A 12,342-nucleotide genomic window follows, 5' to 3' on the forward strand; every position below is an offset into this window, starting at 1 on the left:
TTAACATTGATTTTCTCAGGTGTTCAAATACTTATTTGCAGCAGTAACATACAAATAAATTATTTAAAAAATCATACAATGTGATTTCCAGATTTTCATTTTTAGATTATGTCTCTCACAGTGGACATGCACCTAAGATGAAAATTTCAGACCCCTCCATAATTTCTAAGTGAAAGAACTTACAAAATCACAGGGTGTTCAAATACTTATTTGCCTCACTGTACCTGTTAAACCTTTTCCTGCTTCGGTCCCCTAACCGTGGCCGGGGGACACAGGGGACAGCCGTCTTCTCCAGGGCCGAAGGGTCGCTTTTCCTCCAGGGTTTAACTCCCTACTCTTAACCACAGAGTTGTTTAGAGTGTGTTGCGAGCTCAAAGACCACCCCAGTCTGTTGCTCAAGAGTTTGTTGCTTTATTCTCTGTACTGCATTGTAATAATACATCACCTCCACTCTAACTAACTCAATCACTGTCTTTTTCCAGATACAACTGTAGACTCATGCACCCGCAGCTTCTCCGCGGGCTCACACCACGTACCACATGCACGTGCATGTCACCTCTCACTCACGCTCACGCACCACACTGAACTAAAGCACATAGGAGCTAGACACACATCTCACAACAACCTATAATCTACTTCATTTTAAACAAAAGTATTGATCTAAAATGGCAAGAAATAAATCCACTGACTTTCTGGGTTGGACGATTGTGGAGTCTGATGGGAGCATGCCATATGTTATGTTGCCATAAACATCATCACAATAAAGTTTCACATGTTGTTGGCTTCTTGGACAGACATCCACAGATCAAGCAAGAAAATAAAAAAGACTACAGAACAGAGAGAGTATATCAGTGTCAGTGAAAATGAGAGTTGGTCAGAGCAATGATGTCTTGAATACAGGAGGATAAACATTACTCAAACATGCATCACTAAATGCAAATTTGAGTGAGTATATGAGAAAGGAAAACAATCATTGCATGGTTAAAAGCTCTAAAAAGTATTTTTTGCATAATAGGTCTCTCTTAATGTTTGTCATTTTTAGGGTAATTATTATTTAGAACTATATGATCCAAGGTGTACTCATTTTAGGCTTGGGTTAGGGTTAATTTAAACTTGATTAAGATCTACTTAGAAAACCAAACCGCTGGAATAGACAAGAGTAGCTTTTTTCTGTAACATATTTAAATGCAGCCTTTTAGTGGTTATTTAAAGTTCCATGGGAGCTAAAAACACAAAATGAAGTAGCTTATGTAACGAAAAAATAGGCCAGGGTACTCTATATTGTAGATATTTTTAGTATCTGCACGCCACGACTGATACATTTTTAAGCCCTTTATTTCTTTATGGACAGAAAGAAAGTTTCAGGCTCAGTTTAAGTATTCAAGAAGCACGATGTAAAACGTTAAGCTACTTATGAAGGAAACTGATAAGTGTAGTTTACAATATAATCGAAGCTAGAGGAAATATTGGACTTTGTAAATATAATATTTTGTACTTGATCTTAGATGTGAGCATGTGATTTGATAATAATGACGCAGAACACAGCTGGACTGGAGTTGTACTGGCTTTAGTGTGGGGCCTATATCCCACAAGGTTATGTCAAGTGATGCAGTACTCAAGTCTTGTTTTAGCCTTTCACTGCTATGACACTCTGTAAGCTTTTGACACTAGCCCCGCCACTTTGTGCATAACCCCTCCCACTGTCTGATTTACTGCCACGAGATTGGTTGAGGCTACAGAGGGCGGGTCAAAACAGAGAAACAAAAACGTGACTAGGCACCCAAAGCGTCCTGTTATGCAACAACTGACCTACTAACATACATTTGGAAAGTCGGAGAGCTGCGCTGAGCGAAAGGGAGCGCCAGAGAGAAAGGAGGAACTAGAGAAGAGAGAGAGAGGGAAACTGGAGCGGCTCCGTAACATGACGTGTGGAGTGCGTTGAAAACAAGCTCTAAATACTCATGCGTGTACCTGCGCTAATGGGACATCTTTTCAAAGTCACGAACGGTGCGTAACAGTAATCAAAACTGTGCGTGAAGACTCTTCACCGGATTCAAGTCAAAAGATTTGAAGAAGAAAAGGTGAGTTGGGGAATATATATGTTTACTATAAGGTGCAGCCAGGCATTACGCATGAAACTTGGCACCGGAAGATCCAGTGTTTATTTGGGGCATTTCTCGAAGTCCAGGCGACCCTCTCTGATTTTTTTTTTTTTTTTTCTGAATGCAAAACATATAATTAAACGTTTTAAAAGAGAGGAGAGTAATAAATCAAGTCAATGTGGGTCGATATTTCGGATATGTGCCAGTCTCAACGTAATGAGGTCAACACTTCTACGTGCGTTTGTTCTTTTACACCCTATTGAGACTTTGGCTTTCGTTGCTCTAGGAGAGTGAGGCCGCTCTACTTGCGCATTTATTACATATCCATTGCATTATATTATGCGTCCATAGTAATGCATATGATTGTCATTTATCCCTCAATATTGTCCATCAGTCAGGTGTGGTAGCTATTTTTGGAAACCATAGTAGCGGTCCTTGCTTGCTTGCATTATTGTTCTTGCATAGTATTTTAACTTAGTTCGGCTGCTTTGTCTCACTATGATGAATTAGTTTTGTAATGAATAGGCTATGTTAATTATTGCCAATGTGTCAAGTTCAAAGTTATCTGTTGTATTGGTTATTTTTCAGCCTTGCATGTGTGTGCACATAGTGGCTTTCAATTTCAACATTGCGCATGTTTCTTATTCAATTCCTGTTATTTGCCTATAATTAACCTATTATTGCATAGGCCTAGATCTTGCATGTGTAGGGATTCAGAGCGCCCTAAGTAGCACTGAGCTCCTTTTGGGGTTAGTAGGCTAGCGGAGGCAGACAATTGGAAAAATCCCATGCAGGCACAGGACACACTTCTGCGCGTCACGTGTAGCAGTTCTTTGTAAAGGTTAACGCGGCTGTGCTTGTACTGTGCAGTCTCTCTCTCTCTCTCTCTCTCTCTCTCTCTCTCTCTCTCTCTCTCTCTCTCTCTCTCTCTCTCTCTCTCTCTCTCTCTCTCTCACTCTCACTCTCTCCCCCTCCCTCCTCGAGATTAACCCTTTAGTTGCGTCTGACGAACAACAACGCGAGCCAGCACACAGCGGCATGCCACAGGCACTACTACTTGTCTCCGCTCCCGGATACAATCTTCACGCTTATATCAATTGGATTAGGGCTGGGCATAGACAAAGGAGAAGAATGGGTGAAGTTCACAGATTTGAGCTACAATGAGGTGAGGTTTTTTGTGTTCCAAACATCTGGACCAAATGTGGGTCAAGGGTGTACTTCACGTTCCTTGTGTTTTTAAATGTTACTAGCCGCATTAATTTCCATTTTATTAACTGTTCAATTCACATATTTTAATATTTAGTTAGAAACAGAATACAGTCTTTTTGTAGCACTGCTGGATCCTACTGTTGGATTCACGCGGTTACCTTGGATGACTGAGGATAAGATTAAATATGTATGAAGACGATTTGTCAGACAGTGTAACAAAGGAGGCATGCTGGGGAATATACCTCACCCAAGCTTGTGCAAGCTTTAAGGAAAGTGTTGCATTCTTTGGACCAGGCCAATATGATCAAATAATGTGGTATGCCCCTTGTATGAACCTGCACTGTTGGGACTCCTCTGACTGCAGTAGCCTATAGCAGGAGTCCACATGTGAACAGTGAACTGTTGTCATGTGATGGTCAAGTGTAGGGCACCAGTGCACTGTTTGTCTATACAATGCAGATGATTTATGGAGCTCTCCCTCAAGATTATGTGAAGATATAAAATAAACTATAAATGCAGTTTAGTAACATAATTACTAATATTTACATATATTAAGATCCATTGTTGACCACCCCATAGCTTCATAACCAGCTAAAGAATTATATTACAGATGAAGTAGCCTAACCTTATAATTAACTGTATAATAATAACTGATAAATATATATATATATATATATATATATATATATATATATATATATATATATATATATATATATATATATATATATATATATATATATTTTATACTAGATGTTTAAAGGGTCTATATTATTGTCCCTTTCAGGTGGATTTGCCAAATAATATCAAATAACCTTGCTTACAAAATGTTTGTTAAAAAAACAAAAAAGTAATCAGTGTAATATTATAGAGAAATTTTACATGCATAATATGTGAATGAAATAATTAAAATGGATTGAGGAACGGATTATGCAATAGATGGAAACCCGTTGTCTGCAGCGATGCTGTGGCGCAGCGTGCTTTGAAGAGGTGTGTGCCAATTGGTTGACGTGCACAGTGGGTCTCTATGCCAGCTAGAAAATGTAGGTCACATTAGTCTAGTGGGAGGGGGAGCCGCCCCTGGCCACAAACACCCAATGCAAACCCCATAAAAATAAATCCTCACCCGCCATAACAAAGAGAGGAGATGTTAGCCTAAAACGACTTCCAATTGCTGCTGTAAATCAGGGTTAGATTGTGACTTGACTCATTGTCATTGAGTACTTCTACATCAGCCACAGACAGTGGATGTACTTGGGAAGATAATGCACAGAAAGTATTTGTGGGCACATGTGTGATGATAGAAGATGTGGGCCGTGCTTTGTTATGGTGCTGTGGTTGGAGACAGCACTGTAGCGTTTAGTAGGCCAAGGGAGCACATGTGACTAGTGCAACACATGGCCTGAGTCACTCTTCTGTGAGGCAGGCCGATATGGACATGCGCTCTTCATGGAAGAGGTCAAATGGACTCCGCCTTATTGGCTTGCCTTATGCTTTAGGTTTTTCCTGGGAAGATACAATTTTGCCCCCAGGCTTGGAATTCAGGCAGCCCCACCCTAAGTGCTGACCCCCCAACCCTGCCCTACGTGCCTCACATCACATTCTTCCTAGGGGGAGGAGGGAGAACTTCTTTTCTCTGAAGTGGTGCCCCCGTCTTGATTTTATTTTAGCCCTGTTCCCATTTCCTGAACCACTGTGCATCAACACGTGTGTGGTTGAACTGCATGAGCTGTGTACAAAGCCTACTGCCACATTTAGACTTGTGGTGCGGTGCCTGTGGTGGTGTGAGCGAGTGCAATGGATTCTTCTACTGTGCTATCATTCCAATAGTGCCACAGAGGGCCAGTGATGACATGTGAAGAATACATGACAAACACAAGGGCGTAATCTAGGTCAAGCTATGAAAATACAACCCCAGGAGAATGGATCTTGTATTAGCAGACACACAGTTAGGGGCCATATGTGTTGTAAACTCATATTACATTATTTGTATATGTGATATAATTCAGTGCCAAAAACAAATGAAATTCCCTTGCACAGGACAGACCAAGCCAAAAGCATCAATAATGTTAATCCTAAGATATTTTCCAAAATCAACATTAATGCAATAAAACAAGTGTAGCTTATACATATAAATCAAATATTAACATAAAACATAATTTATTAACATTAAAATATTAACACTCTGAATTTGCATGCATTACCAAATGTAAACCAAATCTTGGCTCCTACAGATGTTACTAAAAACAATATTAACAATACATTCGGAGACTTCTTATACTCTAAAATTGTTGGTCTTGTTGAAAAATTCACACATTTAGTTGTATTCAGAGTTAAAAAATATTGTATGGCTCTCACGGAAATACATTTTAAAATATGTGATGTTTTTGGCTCTCTCGACTAAAACAGTTCCCGACCCCTGCTTTACATGATATAATAGGTCTGCAGTGGGAGTGTCGGAATCTCTCAGTCATTCACGTGATCTTCATATATTATATACCGTAGACAGAAATGGTTGCTTTTACATCAAAGGCTCTGTTTGAATCCACTTGTTAGCCCTTTTTAAGAGGACAGCAGAATGTTTGACACACTTGGCTGCCCCTTCTGTTTTTCTTGCTCTTTTGTTGCTATGGTTGACACGCTCTTTCTGTTGGAGCAATACCAACATTGTCACAACTGGTTTCACCCCCACCCTCTAAACACTCTCCACCCCATATCCCACTGTCCCCAGCAATAATCACATCAGCTGTTCTTTGTTTTCCTTCCATTTCCATTTTCTATGCTTCACTAGTCTTGCCCGGACCCTTTTCTATATTTAGACATGCCTCACTTGTCCATATAACCCTCTTTTTGTCCTTTTGTGTCACTTTTCCCAATCTCTGCCCTGACCTATAATCTGCAGTGCGCTGTACAGTGATGGCAGCACCCACACGTGATTACTATGTTGGGCCAGGCCGTTTCTGGGTTAGTGGGACACAGAAAAAAGTCTATACCCTCATTCTTCAATGCCTCTGTGCCCAACAATGACCTGTGAATGCCTCACGGGACCATGTTTGAATGCTATAGTGGCAAAAGATGTTGTTAGGTTTGTAAAGTTATCTGTTCTTCAATTTTAAGATGTGTTTTTTTCTGACTTTGGGCAAAACTGTCGTTGGTGCTTGCATCTATAGTTACATATTGGGGTTGGATATATTGAAAGTGAGTAGAGTAGAGTCAGTTATACGCAGATTAAAATGTATACACAGATTACAGATGATAAATAATAACATGTATTTGAATTTGACAAAGCATGCTCCCATTGCTTTTAATCCATTTTACCAAATTGTGTAACCCACATAATCACAGTTTCTTCCTGTTGTTATATTGCAACTTAATTATTATTTCTTTTTCCAATGGTAGGTTAAATTTTTGCACACTTTTCACATGTTTGCATTTGTGCCCTGCTAAACCAACCCTTTGTGCTATTTTGTGTTTCTAAACCATAGGTAAACAGCAAAACCATCTTGTTCCAACCCAAGCCCCACCCCCTTCCTCTCTGTGAGCCCCATGACCTATATTTACCAATGCTTAAACCTTCCACCTTCCAGCTGCTGTAACTCTTCAACATTGTTTAAACTATTCTAGCATTGACTTTTTATCCTTGACCGGCCCTGGCTGCTGTTGCTGATGCCTTTGTCTGCCCTATCTTCTCACTCTGCATCATCAATTTGGCATTGACTTGTTTTGGCCGAGAATGCTGCTACATTTCTCAGGGGATAAAAGGGTGGGGGCAGGACAGCTGGATTTTAGTTGTGGGTTGTCTTAGAAGTCCTAGGAGTTAGAATTAGTAAAACTAGTTAGTCCAAATAGAAAAAATGATGGAGGAAAGAATTTGATTATCCACTTTGCATGAACCCATTGACCACATTGCATCACAGGAGTCAACATCAACATGCCATGTCAAAGTTCAGGGGTCATAAGCTGCAGACAGAGCACATCAATGGAGGGGGCATGAGGTCAGACAAGAGTGTCTAGAGCCCATTCATGCGTTGCCAAGGGTGACATAAAAAGTAAAAAATGTCTGGGTAGTAAAGGAAGACTGCAATTCTGACTCTTAACTCTACAAAGGCAGTTCTGATTAGCCTTGAAATTAAAAGATGGATTAACATATTTTTTATGTTTTTTTTTTCTCCACAGCCTTTCATCTGGACTACAGAGAGACCCGCGTGGTGCCAGAGAGACTGACGTGCAGAGGTAGACGGCTGACCTACATCCTGCTGTTTTCAACAAGATCGAGAACAACAACAGACAAGATAAAGAAGACTACTGCACATAGTCTAGCCCCTGAACCTAACAGTTAGGAGGATAGATGACGGTCACTACTGCTGAACTCCAGCTGTTTTTGATCTTCTTGGCTAACCTGGACACTTAGCTCATTGGACTTTCTGGCATTCATTTGCACCAGCACTGTGACACACATATCTCTAACTAATCCTTCCTTCGTTGAGCCACCATTCAATCTGGCTGCTACTTGGCAAGAATGGAAAGTTTAACGAATGCTCTGAAAACATTAAATAAAAGCCAAGGGAATAACATGAGCTGTCTGGAAACCTTCTCGGGTTATGATGACTCCCTCTCCCCTTTGCCTGCTGCTCGCATTGGGCGACTTGTCAAACCTAAACCTAATGTCACCTGCAGGCGGAAGAGGGAGTTCATCTCTGATGAGAAGAAGGACGCCTCCTATTGGGAGAAGCGACGCAAGAACAATGAGGCTGCCAAGCGCTCACGGGAAAAGAGGCGTCTCAATGACATGGTTCTGGAGAACCGGGTCATGGCTCTGAATGATGAGAATGTGCGACTGAAGACAGAGCTGCTCCAGCTCAAGCTGCGCTTTGGCTTGATCAGCACTGCCTCCTACATGGAAAAGAGCCAGCAGATTGCAGGGAGCAATGCTAATATGAACGGTAGCACTTCCTCTGCCTCTTCCACATCCTCCACTCAGTACTACACCAACGGTTACTCCAGCTCTCAGGTCGCAATCAACTCGGACTCCTCTGAAACTGAGCAATCTGTGCGCAATGAGAGCCTTCGGCAGCTGGTCAAATACTCCCCTCGTGGTTCTCTGTCGGACATGTCAGACGGCTCCTCCAGAGACAGTCCAGAGCCCATTTCATTTGAGATCAAACAGGAAGGAGACAGACTAGAGATGGACATCGCCAATGGCACTACAACTCAGATCATGTTTAACATTCACCGAGGTCTGTCCTCTGTGCCTACCCACCATCAAATCCAGCAGCACTCTCAGGACCTAGAGGCGGCCTATCAAACTCATTTTCCCCAACAGCCACCAGCACCTGTCTCTCCAGTACACATGGTCAGCCAAGCAGCCCCTCACATCCCTGCCACCCAGCGCAGTGTCATCCTGTATGGCTCCAGCAGCAGCTCTTATGGACTGGAGGTGGCCCGGTCCCAGGAGGGAGAGATGCAGGCAGTCCTGAAGCATAGTAACCAGCTAAGTTCAAATCCTGCACTGAACTCCAAAGACACACTGAATGAGGTTACTAAACAGATGGAACAGAAATCTGCTGGGTCCCCTGCATCTGAGCTCTCAGACAGCCATAATGAGCCTGGAGATGGACAGGTGGACCGAGTGTGCCAACCTCCCCTGAAGCACCCCCAGCCTGACCCTCAGGAGAGTGAGTTAACCGCTCAGCTCATACAGGCCCAGGGCAACCTTTCTCAACTATACCAGCAGCTTCAGCAGCCTCACCACCCATACCTCAGTGCCCAAGAGGAGGATGAGCCCCCCGATCTGTCCTATGAGGGCAGCCCTGAGGCTGTAGTTTTCTACCACCAAGGCCAGCGCACCTGCACATCCAGTGATGGAGACCTCCGCAGCTCTGACAAAGAGGCATCCACTGATGATGAGTCCCCTTTGTCATTACTTGCTCCGATCAACACATTTCTATTGCGCACCATCCTGCTTCACCTTACCTTTTACAAGGTGCCTCCGCTTTCACGGGGGAGGGGAAATGTTAACCAAGAGGAGGATGAGCCCCCCGATCTGTCCTATGAGGGCAGCCCTGAGGCTGTAGTTTTCTACCACCAAGGCCAGCGCACCTGCACATCCAGTGATGGAGACCTCCGCAGCTCTGACAAAGAGGCATCCACTGATGATGAGTCCCCTTTGTCATACTGCTCCGATCAACACATTTCTATTGCGCACCATCCTGCTTCACCTTACCTTTTACAAGGTGCCTCCCTTTCACGGGATGGCCCCTGTGAAGTGAAGGGCACTGCATTACCCCACAAGCTCAGACTGAAGCATCGTGCCATGAGTACAGGAAGCAGTGGCAGCTCAGGCCAAGAGTCCCCAACAAGTCCCCCCTCTGCCACACCTCCTCCCCTACCCCAGCACCCCTATTTATCACTCTCACCCCAGCCGAACATTAAGCTGGAGAGCCAGGGTTCTGCCCAGGCCTGTGCTCTTAATGGGACTCAGAGGGATTCTGGGAAAAAGGAGGCAGATGGGCAACGACACAAGAGGCGGGACTAAACATAAGCCCTTGACCTTGACCATTTGCCGTCATGCCTTGTACATGAGTTAAATTCTGGCCATTCAGACAAATTTGAGTTTCAACTGGCCCTTAATGTCCTGAAAGACTGCACTTGTAGGGATGTATATTTGTATATACTGTACAGATGTGTCTTTTTTTCATATTTCCCATTCTAACAAAAGCACTTTTGTTTGTGACGAGAAGAGGAATGGAACTTCCTACTTTTTCTATTTGTCATCAAATATTATTGTATGCCGGTAAGGGCAGATTACAGTTAAGAATGTAGGGTAATAGAAGCTTTGAGCGATACCAATTCGAGACATATCTAACAAAAATATGTACGCCTTAATGAGAGTCAAATGCAAATACATGACCAAAGAAACACAGCACAAACACTACACAGGTTCCATCCCTCTTCCCAGACGCTACCTCTGCCAGCCCTTACTCGCCCACCATCTCCATATCAGAGAAGATCACCGTCATCTTTATTTTTAAGCACTTGGGTTTTGTACTTTCTGAAATGTATGGATATATGTTAGAAATATATATTTTACAGATACATTTGAATACAAATTCAACAAAAAATATGTCTGTATTGGTAAGATTTTGAAAAGGGTCATCTATTATGGATTCAATCACTGTACAGCTATAGTGTTTACTTTGGGCCCTTTATATGATTGTTAAGCTTTAGTATTAATCACTTGTTGTTGCCCTGTTTACACAGAATCCACTGTCCTTTTGGGACTGGCTCAGCACTGAATGGAAAACATGGTGTTTTTGAGGCAAAGACCTCATTAAAATGTTTGACTTTTCTTGACCTTTAACCAGCCTTTAACTATTTGGTGGAATCACCAGCTGCAGGCTTTAAGCCTCCTCCTTATTTCAGCTTTATCACACATTGATTTGGTTTCATTCACTTGCCCATTGTATTTATTTCTTCTGTACATGCCCATCACTGTAGAAAAGCCCACAGGGACATAGACCTGAATGTGTCAGAGCTTTGGAAATGACCTGTATTCACACTACAATGCACTGATGCATGTTTACTGATCAGATAAACTAATAAACTCCAAATTGCCCATAGAAACATCCATGTTAGCTTAGAAAAGTGAACCATGTCTCATTTATTAGAAGTGGGAAGGTATGTTAGCTGTGACTGGATAGCACCAGTATAGATGATTCTTGTAGTTTACCATGCTTCTCTTTATAATAAAAATACTGCGAGCATGAAGACATTATGCAATAAAATGTCCCCAACAATCTTCTGATTCTTCTGAAGCTGAAGAGCTGAATTCAGTCCCACGTGCCTTTATTGACACAAAGAGTGGGGTGATCCCCTCATTCTAGGCTACTTTTGTAAATGTACACCTGGCAGTATACATGAAGTCCTGCACTGGAATGGAAGGTCTATGTACCATGTTTGGCTTTTTGTGTATAAATGTAAAGCCCCCTGCCCTGGAACAACACTGTAATGTTTTTGATTGATTTTCTACATTTTTAAAGTGTTGTTCTTCTTCTACTGTGTCTTTTGACTTGTGCTGTATTTGCCTCATTCCCCTCCTCGTTCCAAGTGTGTATTAATAATTTGTTTGTGGTTTTGCCGATGTTTTATGGGAACAGCCAGAGGAGTATGAAACCGGCAAACATAGTGGTATTAAGCGGTGGTGGTGGTCCGGGTCATTGCCATCACTTCTTTCTTTGACATGTATGTAAACACTAAAGTTCATTGTGGAAAATGGGAGCATTTCAAGATTGAAAATACAAATAAAAAGAATGTTGCGCATATTATGGTAAAAAGGCTTGTCTTGCAGTTTATTTAATACTGCCCTGCATATAGAACGAATACATCTTACAATACCTACCTGACACACTTAGATTGTTTCATGTTATTTACTACGGCATATGACAAATACAGAAAGAAGCAAAATATGTTCCAGATTGGTTGACCCCATTCATTAGGGCAGGGCGATATGAACTAAAAAGAATCCGAATTTTCAATTAGATTTTTTTTTTATATTGTAATCTAATAAAAATGTCTTTACATTTGTATTTTCTAAGCATAAGCAATACAGACTTCTAACTATTGCCTTTCAACACTCCACTCCACATACTTTTACTAACAGATAATTGGCTGTGGACCTCTCGATTAAAAAGACATTTGATTGATGATTACAGATACCTGAAACTCAATCTCGATTAAAACTCAGCCCTACCATTCATATGTCAATTCCATTTTCACTATTGCTACCCAAAAACAAACATGAAGGCCCTGTTTCATGCAGTTAGAGTGTGATTGTGTCCATGTGTGTCACAGAGACACTTGAATCTTCATTCTTTGGCCTGACTGAATGGTGATTTACCACACTTATATTTCAATACAGAAAGACTATACTTTATTTAAATGGTCAAGTCAACTTGTTTCAACATGTTCAATGCTGGAATGTATGAATAACATACAGACAGAAGTAAAATAAGCTAAACCAAACTTCCCAACG

At 41.8% G+C, this 12,342-nt stretch overlaps 1 protein-coding gene across 1 annotated transcript; it reads left to right on the forward strand.

Moving 5' to 3' along the window:
• The first annotated feature begins 1,804 nt into the window (after positions 1 to 1,804).
• Positions 1,805 to 11,644, forward strand: LOC117375410 (uncharacterized). Its single transcript, XM_033971704.2, has 2 exons — positions 1,805 to 2,081; positions 7,488 to 11,644. The coding sequence occupies exon 2, from the start codon at positions 7,831 to 7,833 to the stop codon at positions 9,844 to 9,846; it is 2,016 nt and encodes a 671-aa protein (XP_033827595.1). The 5' UTR covers positions 1,805 to 2,081; positions 7,488 to 7,830; the 3' UTR covers positions 9,847 to 11,644.
• The last annotated feature ends 698 nt before the right edge of the window (positions 11,645 to 12,342 follow it).

Source organism: Periophthalmus magnuspinnatus, chromosome 8 (genome assembly GCF_009829125.3).
Source record: "Periophthalmus magnuspinnatus isolate fPerMag1 chromosome 8, fPerMag1.2.pri, whole genome shotgun sequence".
NCBI classification, from domain to species: Eukaryota; Metazoa; Chordata; class Actinopteri; order Gobiiformes; family Gobiidae; genus Periophthalmus; species Periophthalmus magnuspinnatus.

Bases quoted from the DNA above. Each gene is read 5' to 3' on its own strand.
- LOC117375410 (XM_033971704.2), top strand. From the start codon at position 7,831: ATGGAAAGTTTAACGAATGCTCTGAAAACATTAAATAAAAGCCAAGGG.